The following is a 20288-nucleotide window of genomic DNA, read 5'->3' on the forward strand; positions in this document are numbered from 1 at the left end:
CATGCTTAAACAGTGCTATCATAACATAATAAAAAATGAAACTTTGTTTTAAATGAAAATGCTTTTCAAAATATGAATGAACTGCAGCCATGCCTCAAATTGTCAACTTTTGTTAGATGGTCATTAATCTTCTTGCCCTCATAATTTCCCATGAATTTTTCTTCAATAGCATGTTCTACCTTTATAACAATATGCTGTCTGTATCTTATAACTTAATGTGCAAACACATAAATACTGGCTGCAGCTCATTCCAGCTTGTGTGTGATAACAACAGCATTAAAGTATATCTTTCTGATATCGTTGGAAGATTATATACTGGGCTGGAACTGGCTGCAATTCCAGGTCTTCCCTAGTCTTTATTTGGTACTGACAATGGATGGACATCATTTCTCCAAGATAAGCTTTATATATAGCAAATGATACAGCAGGAAATCTACAGCAGCATCCTTTCAAAGCAAGGGTAGAATGTAGCCCCTAAACCATGCATTGTAGTCAGACTGTGAGAGGATCAACACTCCTGATCCCAATGGCTGGGTAAAAGATCCCCTGGACTGAGGTGCAAAACATCCATTCCTGCTGTGAGGCCAATGCATCCTGAGCTTATACTGGACACAATCAAACAAAGGAAACTGAACTGGGAAAGCAAAACCCATCTTCCTTCATATGAGAATCAAGCAAGTTGCTTACTGAAATGTTTACTTTCCCAGTTTGTTCTACATAGCATGGCCAATTAAACCCAAAATACAGTTGCCTTCCATATTTGTGGCTTTGACTTTTGAGGCTTTGATTATTCACAGATTTGTTAATACGTTCTCTCTAGGAATCTCTAGATCTTCCAGCATGACTCTATGGTCAACCTCTACCAAAAACCACATTGTAAGACCTAGAGCTTCTTAGACAGAACACTTCTCTAGGCATCTGTGGGTCTTCCAGAACAATTCTATAGTGAACTTCTGGCAGATGTTAGTTATAGAGTTGCCATGATATTCTTAGATATTCTTAGAGAGATGTTCTCTTAGGTAAAAATAATAGTGTTTTTTTTTAAATTTGTGGTTTCCCCAGGAGTCCTGTGCTCCTAACCCCAATGAATGTGAAAGGCCCATTGTAACTTGACGGTGGCCCCATACAGACAGGCCAAAATAAAGCTCCTTCGGGTCACTTTGGAGGTATGTTGTTTAAATGATGCATGCATCCTAAGAGGCTGGAAGCCACGCCAAAGCCACGCTACAGTCCTAAGGACTGGAGCACAGCATTGGTGCAGCTTCCGGACTCTTAGGACACATGTATCACTTAAACAGCATACCTCCAAAGTGACAGGAAGCAGCTTTATTTTGGCCTGTCTGTATGGGGCTTATGAAAACTCTACGAAGTTCACATAATTTCTCTAATGAGTACCCAGACTGTTGGGGGCACATTAGTTTACAGTTGTAAACCACTAGACACTGCTTAGGTGGTATGAAGCGGTATATAAATGAAGCTTGTTTGTAAGTTCACAGGCAACTTGAAGACACACACATACCACTGGACAGTATTTAACATTTGCCCGTGATATTGGTAAAGGCTGTAGAACCCCTCTACTTTGGTTGCAGGGGCCACACCCACTCCAGCTATGGATGCAAAGATTTTTAGGACTGCAAAGCCAAGCCACAGGTCATACAAACTACACCTTGTAAATTTCCAACTTTCAAAGAGACTTCAAAATATTATTAAAGAAGGTGATATACAAACTGAAACCAGTAGGCTCTGTATTTATTAACTGGGAAGCATTATTTTAATACAGCTTCCCCAATTAATCTTCCTGTTTTAAAACTTGAAAATAAAATAGCATTGTTTTGTAACTGCTCTTTCACACTGCAGAAATAAAGCAGTTTGAGACCACTTTAACTGTCATGGCTCCATCCTGTGGAGTCCTGGGATTTATAGTTTGGTAAGGGTATTCAGATCAGGGTATAGTTCCAGCTCAGCCCTGAAATCCACTGGGTGACCTTGGATTTGTCACATGCTCTCAGCTTTAGGGGAAAACAATGGCAAATCTTCTCTGAATTAATCTTGCCAAGAAAACAATGATAGAGTTGCCTTAGGGTTGCCATAAGTCAGAAATAACTTGAAGGCACACAACACACACAGGGGTATTCAGCCTGGTCTATCAGAGAATTCTGATGAGCTCTGGTTGGAGAGGCCAAACTACAAATCCCAGCATTCTGAAAGACAAGGTCAAGGCAGTTAAAGTGCTGTTAAACTGTGTTGTTTCTGAAATGTGAACACACTTTATATCTTACATAAATAACTTCTATCTTTTTTATCTTGCATAAATATTTTTTTTCTTTTTCCTCCTCTCTTTTTCTATCTGTTTTACTTTCTCATACCTAACTTTGTTCAGTGCTTAGTTTTTCCTGTCATGAACTGCACAGTGATCATACTAGTTTGCTGCAGTTTTCAAGTGCCTTATCTCCTCCCCCTTACTGAAGAGCACGCACACAATGTTTTTACAGCATTTTATTAACCTTGATATACAGTATTTGTATGCGTAAATCCATCAAGATCCTTTCTGTGCTGTGTTTATCCTGTGAGCTGCCTTGGTTACCATATTAGAAGAAAGGTGGGGTATTAAATAAATAAATATGTAAATAAGATGTGGCTTCCTTTAGCAATATAATAGAAAAAAAGAACATCTTTTGCAATCAAATGTACACACAAATCAAGCCAGCTATTTTGACAGTATTTGTCACTGCATATCAGTAGCATGACATAGAGAAAGACATGAAGGAACACAAACTGGGATCAACTTGCACAGACAGTACTTTGCCACTGAATGCTATAGTATTCCTTATGCATAATTTTGGGTCTGATAGTATTATATATTTTGCAGTGTAAGATTCCAAGGACAGCAGGGGTAAAGAAATTTGGAAGCATCCCCAATATTTGGCACAATGTGAATGGATTGTAATCATAGGTTAGAAACCTGAGGCAGCAATGGTGTTCTTTGCCCCCCGCCCTTTTTTTACAAAGACTGTAATTTTTCTATGGAGAAAAATACACACTACAACCACTCACCTAAGTAAGATTGCTTCCTTAATTACAGTCTTTGATTGTTTTTAAAAATGTGGAAAGATTAATAATAGCAACAAAATTTAATGGTCCTTGAATACATATTTTTTTTTAAAAAAAAGTGGTGTTTGACATTGCTTTAACTATCATGGCTCCATCCTATGGAAACCTGGGATTTGTAGTTTGTTGTGGCACCAGGGCTCTCTGACAGAGAAGGTTAGCTATTGCACAAAACTACAAACCCCCAAATCCCATAGGCTGGAGCCATGACAGTTAAAACAGTGTCAAACTGCATTGATTCTGCAGTGTGGCAGCAATCCCAGTGGAAGATGAAGTACACCAAAAGGAGCATTTTCTAAGAGCCAAATGAGATGTAATGCTACATACAGCCTTCAACATTACAGTGATCCATCCCATGTAGAATTGTCAAGATTGGATCTAGAATGGAGCTCCTGCCACTTTAATCCTTAACAGATCTTGGATTGTCCCATCCCATCCCACCCCATCCAATCTCCCATTTCCCATTTTATTATGTCTAGTTTAGACATAAACCTAAAAGCCTTGGGAAGACACAACCTATATTGCAAAATAAGTAAATAAATAAAAGGCCATAACTAAGGAACTGCTAGAGAGGTAACCAATACAAGATAAACTATGTATGTGTGTGTGGCAGGGGGAGAAGAAGTGAGATGCCAGAAGCCCTAAAAGTATTATCACATTTGTTTAGCAGGAGACAAACATTCTAATGCTTAGTGAAAAACGTACTGTATATTGATATAAACTGAAAAAGTGAGTGAACAAACAGAAAACTGTTAAATCCTCAGAATCAACACTGCCAAACAACTGTTTGTACAGTCTGACAAATGTAAAACCATAGATTCTTTCTAAAACTTAAATAAATAAATAAGTCAGCAACTGGAAATTATTCAAAGCTTTAGAAGAGCTCACTAGGGATCGGAATGCATTTCTGAAGTGAAGTAATTACATCTGTGGTTAATTTCATCGGAAGCTTACTAACTGACAAGGAAGCCTTTACAATAGCTGCAATCATTGGGATTACATGTTCTCAGGAGTCCTGCTGTAGCCAAACAATCCAGGGTGCTCACACTAAACTGTTCAGTGCAGATGTGTTCTAATTAGCTCTTTGAAACACAGGTGTGCATATAGAAAAGTAAGCACAGCTTTCTGATGAGCCGGAAGATTCTCAAAAACACTCCCCTTTGAACAGTGGTTCCATGTGGATGCCAGATTTAGCAGTCATTTAAAAATTAAATAGTGTTTGTTGCATTTTTCCTTGTAAAGATAGCCTTGAAAATGTAGGCTGCAAATTGATCCACTGAGATGAGAACAACCTTTTTTGTAACCATAGTGAAAATATATTTAACCATTCCTATTCTGGTAAGATCCCTATTCCTTTAATATGCCTTCTCATTAAGTTCTTCAGCAGAAGCTGTCTACAACATTCACACACATACTTGGTTGGGATAGAAACATGGCCTTCTTGGTGACTGCACTCCAAAGGAGATGAAGACTTAGCTTTGTTGTTGTTGTAATTTGCCATCAAGTAAACTTTGACTTATGCCAAATCACAACAACAAAACCAGCCTGTCTTGACCCCTAGGGCATTAAAAAATTTCACAGTATAAATATAAGTCTATATTTTTTTGTCAAAAAAATTGGCCCCAAAAAGTTGGGTCTATTTATTTACAGGGCAATGTAAGTAGCATATTTTAACTCTCCTCCTTTTCTGAGTAGAGTAGCAAAAGGTAAGAGTTCAACATGGGAGCATCCAAAAGATGCACCAACCCCCTCTACTCTTTCCACCAGTACGCTGATTTTGGCCTTTTTGAATGCTTTGGTGGGAAGATGCCAGAGGTGGCACTTCTTTGATGCTTCCCCTCAAAACAGTGCCAAGAGAAATTTGGCTTAGAAGGATCTGTATAAGATATTTCTGCATGAAGACTGTAAACTTTGTCCTTTACATCCTTTGTTGCACGCCCCTAAGTTTTATCCTTGACTTATCCATGAGCCATATTAAAATTCATAATTTTGGCCCCCAAATTTGTCCTCGACTTGTACATGAGATTGACTTATAGTTGAGTATATATGGTAAATGCCCTATTTTTTTTAATGGTAAAATGACCAAATCCAACTATAACATTCTAACTAAATCAGACCTATTGATTCTAACATGATTTACATATGCATACCATGTCCCCAAGCTGGCTAGAAACCAGCTTTTTATGCTAGCCTGTTCTGATCCAAAATGGAGATTTTTGACTCACATTTTGGAGGCATATCCTAAAATAAGAGCGTATTTTATACTTTTATATACTTATCACCCTATTTATGTTGAAGTATAAACATTAGACTCTCATGTAACTCTATATACTATTCAGACTATATATACTATATAGTATATATGGTTGCAGCTATGCAGTCTGAATTCTTCTTTCCCCAACAGTGCTTCACTCTTAGGTTGTGCAGGATCAGTTAATAAATGAAGTGTTACCTTGATTGCATTAAGGTATGAGGGAAACATCCATCATTTGTGTGTTCTGGAGCCTCCCATCCATAGCTGTCCTGCCCCCTCCCCCGCTATGTCTCTTTCTGTGAATGAAATGGCAATCACACAATAACACAGATGTGCAAAGTCATTCATGGGTCAGTTGCACAATTGCCAATCACATGATGTCAGTGTCCTCTTCTCCCCTCTTCCCCCCTTTCCTAGTCCTTTTAATTTCCCCCCCAGTTTTTCAGACACCTTCAGAGCTCTGCAGCTCTGAAGCCTCAATGTAAGTTTTGAAAAACCTTTTTTAGGCTTAAATAGAAGCTGCAAACTGTGTGAAAAAAGTTGAGAAAAAATAAAAATAAAACCTAAAGACATGTTGGATAGGGCATAAGGGCATAAGAGATGGAAGCAGCATTGAGAGGGAGGCAGGAAGGGAGTGCAATGGGCACAGCAGCCCTGGTTGCACACATGAGAAGAGGTGCGGTGGTGGCTGCATTACAAGTGGTATGTTGCTATTTTAATTTAATTGTGTTACTATAGTAGGAAAGGGGCTGGTGTGATAACCTCCTGTGTTCATGTGCATTTGGTAATATATGCCATTTCTGAGACAAATCTCCTAGACTAATAGTAGGCTGTCCTCAATAGAACCAGGGTCATGTCAGATTCCCATAGCACTAGGGTAATCTTCCTCCAAGTCACAAGGACTTATTCTCTGCATGTGTGTTGGGATTCCTGCCATCTAAAGTATAATACAGTCCCACATAGGATAGGCCTTTTCTAAAGAAACTTCTTTTCCAGATATAAAACTAGGATGATAATACTTCCCAAGGATTCCAAGTTGTTATAGTGAGTTAGGCTTCTAAATGGCTTGGGCCCAGGTTACTTGAGGGAACGCCTCTCCCTGCATAATCCACCCTGCACTCTCAAAACAACAGGTACATTATTACTCAATCATCCTAAGGTGAGATTGGCGACTACCCATCAAAGGGCTTTTACAGCAGTAGCGCCTTCTCTCTGGAATGCTCTACCAGATGAGATCCGCCTCAGTGGAACGGTGGAGACCTTTAAAAAGGCATTAAAAAACTACCTCTTCCTAGAAGCTTATCCTCCCAATTCCTTGTAATAAAAGTCTTCCCCTACTGACTATGATGTATATATACCTGGGATTTTAATATTTTTGAATTGTATGTTTTTAGATAATTGACATTGGATCGTACCTTGTATTAATGTGTGTTAAATTGTCTTAATGTGCCATTTTATTTTTATTGTACCTATTTTATATGCTGTACACCGCTTTGATCTTAGGAAAAGCGGTCTATAAATAAACAATTTATTATTATTATTATTATTATTATTATTATTATTATTATTATATCATCAGGCTGATGGGTTCTGCAGTCCTTTTTGGTATCATGGCCAAACATACATAGCCTTGCAGTGCGACATAGAAGTATAATTTGTATTAGTGACTGTCTTTGACACTTTTTGAATTAGCTTGGCACTTTGAAGCTTGGGAGAAGATATGAAGGCTGAGAATGGAGTGTGGAATATATTTTCCTAACCTACTTGCATTGTTCTCATAGGTAATTGTGGGGGACATGGTTGCACACTATCATTTTCTTTGTTTCTCAGCTATAGCCCCTTTGGGAGTCCATAATTACATTGGTCTGGTTGGGGCAGAGGGGCACACTAGTCCAAGGCCCTATGAGGAACTTAATTAGTGGCCAGGGACAGTCCAGATAGAATTAGTTGTTCAGGGGCCCATTGGCAGTGACCCCATCAGCAAAAGATCTGCAGTTCTTTTCTACTGTATAATATCTGTTGCATCATTTACCACCAATAAAAAACTTCTGTGGTTTTTTGTGGTTTTTTCAGGCCATGTGGCCATGTTCTAGAAGAGTTTCATTCTGATGTTTCACCAGCATCTGTGGCTGGCACCTTCAGCGATGCCAGCCATAGATGCTGATGAAACGTCAGGAAGAAACTCTTCTAGAACATGGCCACATAGCCCGAAAACCTCACAAAAAACCATGTATGCCGGCCATGAAATCCTTTGAGTTCACAATAAAGCTTTTCTTATAGCAGGAACAAGTCATTGTTCAGCACTGAACAAAGTCCCAGAAAAGACGAGCCAAATGCGGCATGCTGGCGCCGATTTTAGGGTTAGGGACCTCACACCAACCGCATGGTCCCTAACCCTAGCATGGACTGGCAGCATAGTAATGGCGGCGTCCTGTGTACATTGCAATGTAAGCACCAGTGGCGCACTCAAGACATCATTCCGGCACCATAAAAAGAACCCGGACATATCGGGTTCATTTTACTCCAGAGGGAAATAGGCCACTGTCAGGCCGCCCCTTTGGGGTGGTCTGTACAGTGCCAAAGTCTTTGAAAGACCTGGAACTACACCCAGTTCTGATACAGAACAGTTGTTGACGCTGTTCATCTCATTTATTCTAATAGATTATCTGGTGGGAACAATTTCCTTTTATTTGTTAGTGTTTGCGGAGGGTATCCCCCCCCCCCCCATAGTTTCATTAAGTTTGATGTTTCTAACTCATGAACACATTCTTGATCCAGTGGATGGGTAGGAAGGATACAAATATAAGCAATCTGTAAATCTTAGTGCATCTAAGTGGTTGTGTTCTTTGTTGTGGTACTTGTCTGATCAACAGGAAATATCGAGAAGACACATGGCAAGTGCTCTGCTGCTGGAGTTAGGAATAAGCCTAGAGCAAGGAGTCAACACAGCTGGTTTCCTATGATAGCTTTTCTCTATTGCTTTCTACATTTCAAAATACTTGCTAGCATTTTGGCACAGTTTTTACTATTTATCACAATTCACACTTGTCATTAGGTATGCTAGTGAAACCCACTGGCCTTTGAAAAGGACACTAGAAAACATATTCTATTTGCTTTGTCAAGCTGTGCCATCTGTGAACAGCTCCAGTGTCTCATGATTAGGAAGCAGTAATATTGCAGGCCTTTTTCTTTTTTTATCCCACATGTATTATTTTTGAACTGTGCTATACTAGCCTTTTAAAAACCTTACTTTTGTGCCTGACAAAGCTCTGTTGATTCAAAAAGAATTCTACAGAGAAATCAAATCAAAAGATATACTATATCTTACCCTGCATACCCAAATCTTGTTTTATCTTTCTTCTCAAATGGAAATAATTTCAGAATCTAAAATCTAGGGTACAGCAAAAGAACATGTGAATGCTACCTATTAACAGAGTGAAATACTGTCTTAAAATAAAAAAGGATTGTAAACCCCTGAAAAATGTAATCCATAAACTTGAAAATAGGCTAAGATTAAGAAATGTCACATTGCTTGAAGTCCCTGGGGGCAGATTTTAAAAATATATATTACACTACTGAGGAAGGAAAATACATCTTTCTTCCTGGAAAAAAATAGCCTCCAAATAAAATAAACAGGATTTCCCCTCCTCAATACCCAAGATTTTCAATGCTCTGGGAACTATCCACCAGATGTTCCCCTGCACAAACCCCACTATATTAAATGGAAGCTGCAAGACAGAATTTCCTAGTGGGTCGTATCCCACATTTCATACTGAAAGTACCATCTCAAGCATCATTCAGCAATGAAAGTACCACACATAAAAATAAATGATACACTGGCAACAGAACTGCTTAATTTAAAGAGTTCTCAGGATAAAAAGCTAATCAATAAAATGGATTAAGTGTTTAAATATATAGCATCTTAATTAAAATTTGAACTATACAAGTTGCTTCAACGTGCTATTAAGTGAACTGGCCAAGTGGAAAACGGAACCTGACCTTTGAAGTGTAGCCACATGAGAACTAAGGACTTCAAAGAGGGGCAAAAAAACCTTTCTTTCATTCCCATTCTTTTTTACATGCATTAAACTGAATTATGAACTTAAGAGTTCAGGTTAAAACATCTCTTATGTTTTAATCACAAGAGCACTCTTGCCATTTGACTTCCAGCTATAAATGTTCAGGGTCTGGTGGAGCATCATTATTCCTAGGCAAGCACTTTTTGGACTTTGAACTTTCTTTTTCCACAAAAACTATCTCCTTTAGTTCTCAGAAGCTGCTCCCAACATCTCTCTAAGGATCATTTCTTATTTGATCAGTGTCGTATATCCATTCTTTCACCATTCTAGTAATAATTCTGAGATCAAGTCAGAGGAACCAGTGACTTGTGGCTCCTTTCCCCAGCAGTGACACCTGAAAACTGGGGCAATGAAAGGAGCCACATTACACATTTATCACTGCTACATGGTGGTTTTGAACATAATACATTATTTGACCAGTGTGAATAAAATGCATGTACCAGCAGCTCACAGACCTGTAACATAAAATAAGAAAGGGAAACCAAAAGGAGAAGGTACTTTTGATATGTTACTAGGGGCTATTAGCAGAAAAGATCTTGCTGTAAATATTTCTAAAATGAATTGGAAGCATATTGTTTACATACTGTTTTCACCCTCAATTAGGGTTGCCATAAATCCCAGAAAAGCAGGATTGTCACAGATTGGAGGATCTAAAAAATGTCCCAGCCAGCTGGGCATTTTTAAAGTCACAAATCCTGGATTCTTGCTTTATTGCAGGCCACATTTTGTCAGTCTCCAGTCTTTGCACTGGAACTCCCTTCTCTTCCTTTTATTTTCCTTTGCAAGGACACCCAAATATGCTTCTCTGTGCCTCCGACTGATGCAGTGACCAGGGATGGCATCTCTCCTGTCTGGAGTCGGTAATGGGCTGGATGAGGGAAAACAGACTCAGCTTGAATCCAGAGAAAACGGAAGTACTCGTGATAGGTTCCCCGGGCCCGGGGATGGATATTTGTCCACCTGTCCTGAATGGGGTCACACTCCCCTTGAAGGACTCAGTTCGCAGTCTGGGGGTGCTTCTGGACTCGTCGCTCCACCTTACATCTCAGGTGGATGCGACGGTCAGGAGCACCTGTTATCAGCTTCAGCTGATACGCCAGCTGCGACCTTACCTGGGCCGGGGGGACCTTGAAACGGTGGTACATGCTCTGGTAACCTCTCGGTTGGATTTCTGCAATGCGCTCTACATGGGGCAACCCTTGTACCAAACTCGGAAGCTACAATTGGTTCAGAATATGGCAGCGAGGCTGGTCACTGGATGTTCCAGGACCAGCCATATAACACCTATATTGAAATATCTACATTGGCTGCCTATTCGCTTCCGGGCACAATACGAGGTGTTGGTAATGACCTATAAAGCCCTAAATGGCTTGGGACCAGGGTACTTGGAGGACCGCCTCTCCCCATACAGTCTGCCCCGCACTCTCAGATCGGGCAAAAAATATCTATTAAGAGTTCCCAAGGCAAGGTTTGTGTCTTCATCACAAAGGGCATTTTCCATCGTGGCCCCTCAGACCTGGAACTCTTTGCCCGACGAGCTCCGCTCAGCAACCTCTCTAGATCTTTTTAGGAAGAATCTGAAGACTTTTCTTTTCCGTCAAGCCTTCCCCCATGTGCCTTGATGTTATTCTCTCTCTCCCCTGTGCATTTTGATCAATCCAGCTAATTTGTTATATAGGTTTTTAATTGGTTTTAGATTGAATGATTGTATGGATTGTTTTTAGAATTTTTGTATTGTTTTTAAATGGTATGGGTGGGGTTTTGTATTGTTGGTCTATGGGTCGTCACTTTGTATTGGTTTTGTAGGTGTTTTTGTAAACCGCTGTAATCTGCAAGGAATAGCGGTCTAGAAATAAAATTTCATTCATTCATTCACTGAGCAACAAGGAAAATAAAAGCAAGGGGATAACAGGTCTATTGACACTTTAGTACTCTTAACTACTCTTGGCAGGGATAATTACAATGTAATTCCATGTAGATTATCACACTACACTCTTAAAATGCTGCTAATCCACTTTGACTGCCTTCTGTTTCATTTTGGGATTTGTAGTTCAGTGAGGCCTAAGAGCTTCCTGGCTGAATATTCTAAATGCCCCTTCCTAAACTACAAGTCTCAGAATGCAATAGGAGACAATCAGAGCACTTAAAGTGAATTAGCAGTGTTTTAAGAGTGTAGTACAATAAGAAAAGGAGTTAAAAATAAATAAAGACAGGTTTGGTTTTGTGGACCTTGACTAACAAGATTATCATACCAGTGTTTAAGCACTGGTAAATCACTCTCAAACATTGAGTAAGTGTGTGTGTGTGAAAGCCTGGCATGCTTCCTCAATGTCAGGGAATCTTCACTTCCCTCTAGCATCACTGAATTGTTTGGGGAGAGGGAATTTCCTCTGAACAGAAACTTTGCATTCAGAGGAAATTCCTTCTCCCGGGATGATTCAGTGATGCTAGAGGGGAGCCAACAATTCCCTGATGTTGAGGAAGCATGCCAGGCTTTCACACATGCATGCTTCCTCAACGTTTGAGAGGTGATTTACCAGCACTTACACCAGGTAAACACTGGTGTGATAATCTTTTGAGACAGGAGGACTATATGGGGGACAAAAAGGAAGAGAAGACAGAGGAGAAAAAAGAGTTGTAAATAAGAAATATCCAGTTCTCTGAACAGTATAATTAAATTATCCAGTTTGGATGGCATAATTTATGGGATAGTGGTTTGGATTTTTTAAATGAGACATAGCAGCCAAGGGTGAGGGGTGCAGGGTGGACAGGCTCCTGAGATAGGGGTAGAGTAGTTTGTTTTGGAACCACAACAGAGCTCTGACAATTGAGCTGTGGCAAATAAAATGGTGTCAGACCAGATAATTTCTGCAATGCAGTAGTGTTTACAGCTTTTACTATGGAGTGTACTCCATTTTTGGAGAATGTTTTCCATTTTGCATTGCCTTGTTCTTCTTTCCCTTGCAATATAAATAATATAAATATAAACATCAATATACATTTATTTCATATGGCTTATTTACAGCTGTATCACATACACTGAATTTTATTATGCACTCAACCGCATTTTTCTGATGAATTTTTCTTGGCTAAAATGCCTTGTTTACTTGCAATATACTTGTAAAACTCTGAGCAAGAAAAAGGCTTAAAATGATACTTTACTAGCCACCAGATCTTGACTGAATCTTTGTGGTTGTTGCTGCTGTTGTTGTGCGCCTTCCAGTTTTTTCCCATTTACACACACCCTAAAGTGAACCTATCATGGGGTTTTCTTGTCAAGATTTGTTTGCCATTGCCTTCCTCTGAGGCTGAGAGAGGAATTTGAACCCTGGTCTCCAGCATCTAGTCCAACATTCAAACTATGCTGGTTTATGCAAATAAACCTAGGCGTCATTAAAATAATCCAATATAAAATTAAAAATATCTAATTTTAAAATGCATACATTTCAACCTTCTGTTCAGGAAGAATGTTAAAATCTCCTCCATTTTGAGCATGACTGAGAAGCATGAATTTACATTAATGTTTTTGGCTTTTAGTTGGTCGTGTCCTCCATTTTTCTTGAATGTCCTACATTTTATCCTGGTTTTGTGGAGGAGAATTATGGCAACCGTACCCTCATTACTGATTCAGATGTATGGGCTTGTTGTAGTGTGTGCGGGGTCAATTTATTGTGACCCCATGAATTTCCGATAGTTTTCTTAAGCAAGGTATGCCAGTTCCTTCTTCTTAAGTATAGCCTACAGCACATGGTACACATGGGTGATCTTCCATCCAAGTGTTAACCAGGGCTGATATGACTTAGCCTCCAAGATCAGATGAGATTTTGTGCCTTTAGGGCACATATGACATTCTCAACTTTTGTTGTTGTTTTCCATTTCTAATCATTATATATTTTAAATACAGGAGGGCTACAGGTTCACAGCATGTACCAATCATTCCCAGTCACTAGCACTTTCTGTAAGAGCCAACACTTTATAAAACATTCCCAACAGTGGCTCTTATATTCAGTATTGTGTATTTGCATAACAACGTGGCTAAAATCCAACAGCTGAGTACTGCAAATGCACTCCGGGCTTTCCCCATGCAGCAGAACAGCTTGCGTTTTCTGATCCATGACTTCCATAGCGAGCAATGAGACCTTGTTCTGCAGATGGTTCATTGAACTGGAGTTAATGTTTGCAATACTGAATGTTTAAACCCAACATACAAATTTCTAGATAACATTTATATGCTCAAGACATGACAGAGAGGTTTCTTAAATACACTTTCCAAATAGTCCCTGCTAGGCATTATAAGCTTGCCAAACTTGATTTGAATTTAAAGAACTAATTTCAGTTGTATGCTTTTAAAATAGCAAATTAATACGTTTAAAAGTTTGCAGAATGAAGATACTTATCCTAAAACAAAACAAAAAACATCTGATTTAAGGATTTATTATTTACTGAGAATAGAAATTCTGAGGGACGGCTAGTAAATACTGGTGTTTTGTATGTATATATGTTCTTATAGTTCCGTTTTAAAGAAAAACATTTGTTAAGCACCAACATCTTACTGAACTGTTTTGTTACGCTACAAACAGAGACATTGTATAAGTTTATTATAAAACTATCAAGTGCAGAATAATCAAAATATATGCCAGTGACTTACCCCATTTAGTGGATAAGTTTTCCATCCTAGCTCTCCAATTGCAGTGGTTGTATCAAGCAACACAACTAGAAATAAAAAGAAATGAAAATATTGCCATGAAATTATTTGAAAGAAAATTCTCATCTACATAGATGTGATAAAACCCATTTTACCCTTAACTGTGCAAGTTCTGCAAATACTACCAAGTCTATTATTGATTTCTCAAATAATGAGATAATCCATTTACAGCATGTTTCTACATGCTGTTTCTACAAACAATAAGCAAAAATATATTGATATATGTTATATTAAATATAAGACATACTTATTATGTTTTATATTGTGTTATATTATGCAACATGAAACATACTTCTCTGTTAGTAAAACATATTTGTCTGTTAAAATCAAATTGACTAAACATAATTGGAGGCAAAGAGTGCAGCTGTTACCAAAGGTTGTTGTTTTTTTAAATTATTTACTCTTCACTGCTTTCAGCGTGGCTCTTTTTTGTGACACTTGCAATAGTGGCTTCTTCCTACAGCCATTAGTTCAGTGATGGGCAAAGTGTGGCCCTCTAGGCTGTTGGACTACAACTCCCATTGGCCCTAGTAAGCCATAGCCAATACTGGAGGTTCTTGGAATTGCTGTCCAACAACATCAGAAGGCTAATATGATTTCCACCCCCTTTCCTATGCTTGCTCTAGTTCCTAGAAAGAGAAACACTGATGTAGGAAGCAGACATATCATGAGCACTTTCAATGTTACCTTGCACGTGAGAAAATAATTTATCATATGTCACAAAGGGCAACACTGGAAGGAGCTCTTTGAAGAGATTCATTGGCAATCATTTGCATGTAGGAACAAGTGAGTTCTCTTTACAGTTAAAATTGTTTCTTATTTTGGTATATGATGGGCTAAAATAAGAATGTAGCTTGTGATTATCCACAGCTTTATCTCCGGCTTAAACGTTTCTCTGGCCTATATCTGGTTGCTACTCCCAGTCAAAATAGACTTGTGAATTGACGGAATTGATGGAATTGCATTGTCATTTCCCCTTCAAATGGTAAGATCTGTTGAGAAAGGAAATGGACTAAATATTGAGGGTTAGAACTCTGCTCCACCTCAGTCTAAGCAAAGATATGGAATTTATTCGTCTCATTTGGAGTTCAGATTTCCACACACCCTTTACGTTAGGCCTTTGTTGTCATAAAATGAGCATTTTATTCTGCATTTATGGTAGAGAGAGGTTGGCAAATAATATTTTTAAAGCAAAAACGTATCTTCTTGCCCCATTATCAATATCAAGCAAACTACCAGTTGTAAGCATTTCTTTACTATTTTACCTTGACATTACACTAAAATTTAATCTCTGCCAATTAATATATTTTGTATTAATGTGTATCTATATTTCTTAAACTCTCTATTTTAGGTCCATACTGATCAGTAAAAAAAGAAACTTTCCAGTCTCTGACCCTCAAATCTGGTGAAGATGTACCCAGTATTGAGTTCTGCTAGTTCCCATTGATTTAAATTATTTAATAACAACCTTTATTTACATCCTGCTTTCTCCCCAGTCTGAAATTCAAGGGAGCTTGCAATATTTAAAAACAAACAAAGGCGGGATACAAACCGCCGCTTTGCGGCGCTTCCCCGCTGCCGCCGTTTGCTCCACGTGGGAGCTGCAGCAGTCAAACCGCGCGGCTCCCGCGCGGAGCAAAAAAGAAGCTCCATTTCGGAGCTTCTTCTTGCGGCACCTCTATGACGTCGCGAGGCGCCTGGTGCGGACTCGTGACGTCATAGGCGCCGCGACACGTCTGGATGCTATGCGTCCAGTACGTAAAGATGGCGGCGCCCATGTGGAAGGGGCGCCGCCATCTTGTACATATTGTATACGTACTAGGGTTAGGGGGGTGCGGAAGCACCGCCCCTTCCTAACCCTAGTACGTATACAATACGTACTATATGGCGGTATGTATCCCGCCATAGATTTAAAAATTACAGTATAAAAAAGTTAAAATTAAACTATCAAAAATTTAAAACGTTTAAAAAGAACAACCCATTGTAATGTAATGTAATATAGTTTATTCGGTCTTTGACCAGTATAAGAAATAAAAAGAAAAGAAAAACAGCATCAGTATAATTTAAAATATTGATTGTACATACCTGGGCAAGAATAGTACTTAAGCAATTACAGTTACAATAATGCCGGGTCAAATCATCTATGCAGCAGTAAAATTTTCATCTACCAATTGAGGGCGGACTTTACACACAATGTAGCAGAATTTGGTCACCTTATGGATCATACTAGGGTCACGACTGTCCAGAAGGAGGCATAAGTAAAATAGGTCAGTATTACCTGGGAATTTGTTTATGATTGGATAGATCAGTTGGTTACAGACATCCCTATAAAACTGGCAATAAAGAAGAACATGCTCGATAGTTTCAATGGCGCCTAAGTCACAATGACATAGTCGGAGCTCATATGGGGTTTTCTTAAATCTTCCTTCTAATACAGCTGTGGGTAACATATTAAAACGTGCCAGAGTTAAAGCCCTTCTGAACTTAGGTAGGGTGACATGAAACAAATATGGAGCTGGAGAGGAAACCAAGACCTGATCACTAACCACTATATGTTTAGGGAAGGAAGCAGTTTCCATTTGACCTTCTATGTCTAGGATTTTTTGTTTAATAGTAAATTTGGCTTTATCTACATCGACTTTTAAGATTGCATCTTTGTTAAAGCCTAGCTCATTCAGTTTCTTAGTTATAGCTGTTTCCCAAGAGGATTTATAGGAGTCTAATAAGATTAGGTGTGTCAATTCTCCAGATGTTTTCTGCAATTTCAACCAGTAATTGAATATAGTAATCCATAGACTAGATTCTATTTTATTAATCCCAGCTTCTCTCCTAAGGACAGCATTTGGGGCACAGTGAGCAACTTGGAATATTTTCCTCAGGAACTTAGTTTGTAAACGTTCAGTTGCATTTATATTGCTATATGGCCCTAGTTGAGCTCCGTATAGGTGTTGCGGGTGAACTTTGGAAGTAAATAGCTTGATTGCAGCCGGAGAACAAACCATTAAAACAAAACACTCTAGCACATCATACAAGGCCTGTTTAATTCTAAAAACTCAGTTCTCAAAGTCCTATTGTAAGAAGAAGCTCGTCACTTGCCTGTGGAAAGATAGCAAGGAGGGGAAAGAATTCCAAAGCTTGGGAGCAGCAACAGAGAAGGCTCTATTCCCACTAAATGCTGGTTTAAGAACTGTAAAACCTTTAAGTTCCTGAATATATCATTTCAGATCTAAGTACTACAAGCTTACAAAGGTATCCGGCCTGGTATCCTATATATATTTACTTAGAGGTAAATATCCATTAAATTACTATATCACACTCTCAAATATTTGTGCATGAGACCTCAGCATTTCATATGTAACCTAAGCAATCGGCTACAGAAAAGTAGAGATTGCGTAAATTAGGTCTTCTCCTTGGACTACAGTTTTCTGATGTGGAGGTGCTTGAATAAGAAAGGCACTGAATTGTGAATCACCAACTTTGCATGTACATTTTATTCTTTGATGTTAGTCTTCAACAACTGATTACAGGTAAGAATTGAAGCTTTATAAAGTAGGCTGCCAAACTGAATAAAATCACTGCCTCTTTTCCACATCACATTTCGCAATTAAATGAGGAAAATACAGACTTCCTAAAAATACAATGTTGGTATCTCATCTTCCACTAAACAGCATTTTGACAGACATTTTTTTTATTCCTAGGAACCAAAACAATTCTAAAGGCTTAAAAAATGTTCCAGCTATGCAGAAATCTTGACAATATTTGCATAGAATCTTTCTAGAATAATGGGCATGATAGATGCCTACTCAGGATTAGTACTTTTCACTATAATTTTTACCACTGTGCAAATTGTTCTGCCTGAAGAAAACAGTACATTCAAAATATATTCACAATTCTCCAATAGCTGCCTGTTTTCCAAAAGAGCCTAATCCATAAGCATAACAAAAAGTATAAACAGGATTTAAAAATTTACATTAACACTGAGTGAAGAAGACTTGGCCTTTCTTAGGACTGAAAATGCAGATATAAGCTTTCTGTTTTTCATATGAAAGAAAATGATTATGAAATGAAGGAGAAAGAAGGAAGGATTTTTTTTTACTTAACAGGCTGAAATGTGTGTGTGTGTGTGTGTGTGTGTGTGTGTGTGTTACCCTGGCAGTTGCTCACAAAGGTGCCACATGTGATTAAATTCATATATGATTGAAAGTCATATAGAAATTATTAGGATGAGATATCCTGGTACTTCTTTAAACCAAGGATATAGCTATTCTGTGTGGAGGGTTAAGAAATATGTTATTGAATAAGAAACATGGGCACAACCCAGTACAAAAACCAGAAACATGAGTTCAACCTTCGGTGTTAAGATTTGCTGTATCTTCTGTTTGGACACACTCCAGTGAGCACAATAGTTCAAAATACCCTAAAGTTGCATTTTGAGGAGATAAAACTACAAACACTGCTATTATATTCTGCTATTAGTGCATATTATACAGCATATTATACAGTAGATCTTCACCACAACAAATGCTTCCTAAAAGACACTGTACAAATGGAGAAAACTGCTGACAGGTAATGCAGCAAAAAGTATAGAAAACAGCCAGATTGTACAGTGGGCCCTCCACATTCACTGGGGCTAGGGATTCAGAGCCCCCATAAAAGTGGGAAAACCACAAATAACAAACCACTCAGTTTTTCAATTTGAGAGAACATCCATCTAGGAATCTCTGGCGCAACTCTAAGGTCAAAATCTGTGGGAATTTGATCATAGAATTATAGCAAGTAGCAATAGCAAGTACATTTCTATACCACTTATTAGTGCACTTAAGCACTTCCTAAGCAATTTACAATGTGTAAGCTAATTGCCCCCAACAATCTGGGTATTTATATTATCGAACCCAGAAGGATGTAAGCCTGAGTCGAGCCTGAGCCCACAACTGGTATTGTGGTGTGAGAGTGGCTGCAGTTCTGTGCCACAAGGGCAGAATTGTGCTGGAAGACCTACAAATGCCTAGAGATGTGTTCTTTCTAGGAATCTCTGTCCTACAGCAAGACTTTATGGTCAAATTCCAGAAGAGCTGCACGGGAGAATTTAAAAGATTCCTAGAGAGAACATAGTAATGACATCTGTGAATAATCAAATCTACAAAAATCAAAGCTACAAATAAGGAGGACCGACTGTATTTGGAAATAGTTTCCTAAACTTTAAATTCCTTTTTTATAAAAAAAACACCCCAAGAACAATTTACCTCTTCCAGCTCAAAATCAACACGGATTAGCCTTTATCTAGCTTTATAAATATTGCCAAATTTCAGATCAATCTGCCCAGCTGCTTTTTTTGTGATACTATAGCTTCTGGTTATAATGGTACATGCCCTCCAACAACCCACCCAAATAGCTCTGTATTCATCCATGTCCTTCTCATAATGGTGACAGATTATGGAGATTATTGCATGGGAAAATAGGCATGGATTACATGTAGTTTGTAGCATTTCCAATCCCTGGGCCATTGCCTGGTTTTCCATATTTGTTAGCTATTTTTTTTTAAAGAATCTGAAAGGATTCCACCTCTATAGTTTGAAACAGCTGTATTGATATACCTGGCTATTTTTCTTTTCCAAGTGTCTCTTCCATTTTATGTCCTAAAATTGTGGTCTCGTTGTCAAAAGGTTCTTCCTTCTATAGCTCTGTCATATTGTCATTGCTTTTATACAATTTTTTTAGTGTATAGCTTTCATCCGCTTTTTATTTTGTCTTGATCATTTTCTGACCCTCAGAACCTCAGTAAGTTTTGTCCCTTTCAGTGCCTCTGGTCAAGAGAAATACCAGACATGATCACTTTCAGAATGGTAAACTGTAAAAAGTGGCTGCTTTTCTTAGCAACCATGAGCAAAACATGGTTTCACAATTCCCTACATGATAACCTTTTTTCTGATTTCAGGATAACTTTTAAAGAGGCTTGAACTATATAAGATGAATTATCTTATATTTCATTTCAAGATGATGATGATGATGATGATGATGATGATGATGATGATGATGATGATGATTTATTTCTTCTTCCAATCATGAAGAATCTGGGCGGGTTACAACAGTAAAATACATCAAATTACAAGATGAGGCATTTTATCTAGAAAACAAAACATAT

The 20288-nt window shown here is 38.4% G+C and overlaps 1 protein-coding gene across 4 annotated transcripts in view; it reads right to left on the reverse strand.

Annotated features, from left to right (window-relative positions):
- The window catches only part of EPHA6 (EPH receptor A6), a 608811-nt gene that overhangs the window by 547467 nt on the left and 41056 nt on the right, over positions 1–20288 (reverse strand). For all 4 annotated transcript variants that reach the window (XM_089512280.1, XM_089512279.1, XM_089512277.1 and 1 more), the window contains exon 2: positions 14090–14154. In XM_089512280.1, the coding sequence (XP_089368406.1) occupies positions 14090–14154 (65 nt within the window). The remainder of the gene's footprint in view (positions 1–14089; positions 14155–20288) is intronic.

This window comes from Sceloporus occidentalis, unplaced genomic scaffold, assembly GCF_023333645.1.
Source record: "Sceloporus occidentalis isolate IW3139 unplaced genomic scaffold, rSceOcc1.0.p SCAF_2, whole genome shotgun sequence".
Lineage (NCBI taxonomy): Eukaryota > Metazoa > Chordata > Lepidosauria > Squamata > Phrynosomatidae > Sceloporus > Sceloporus occidentalis.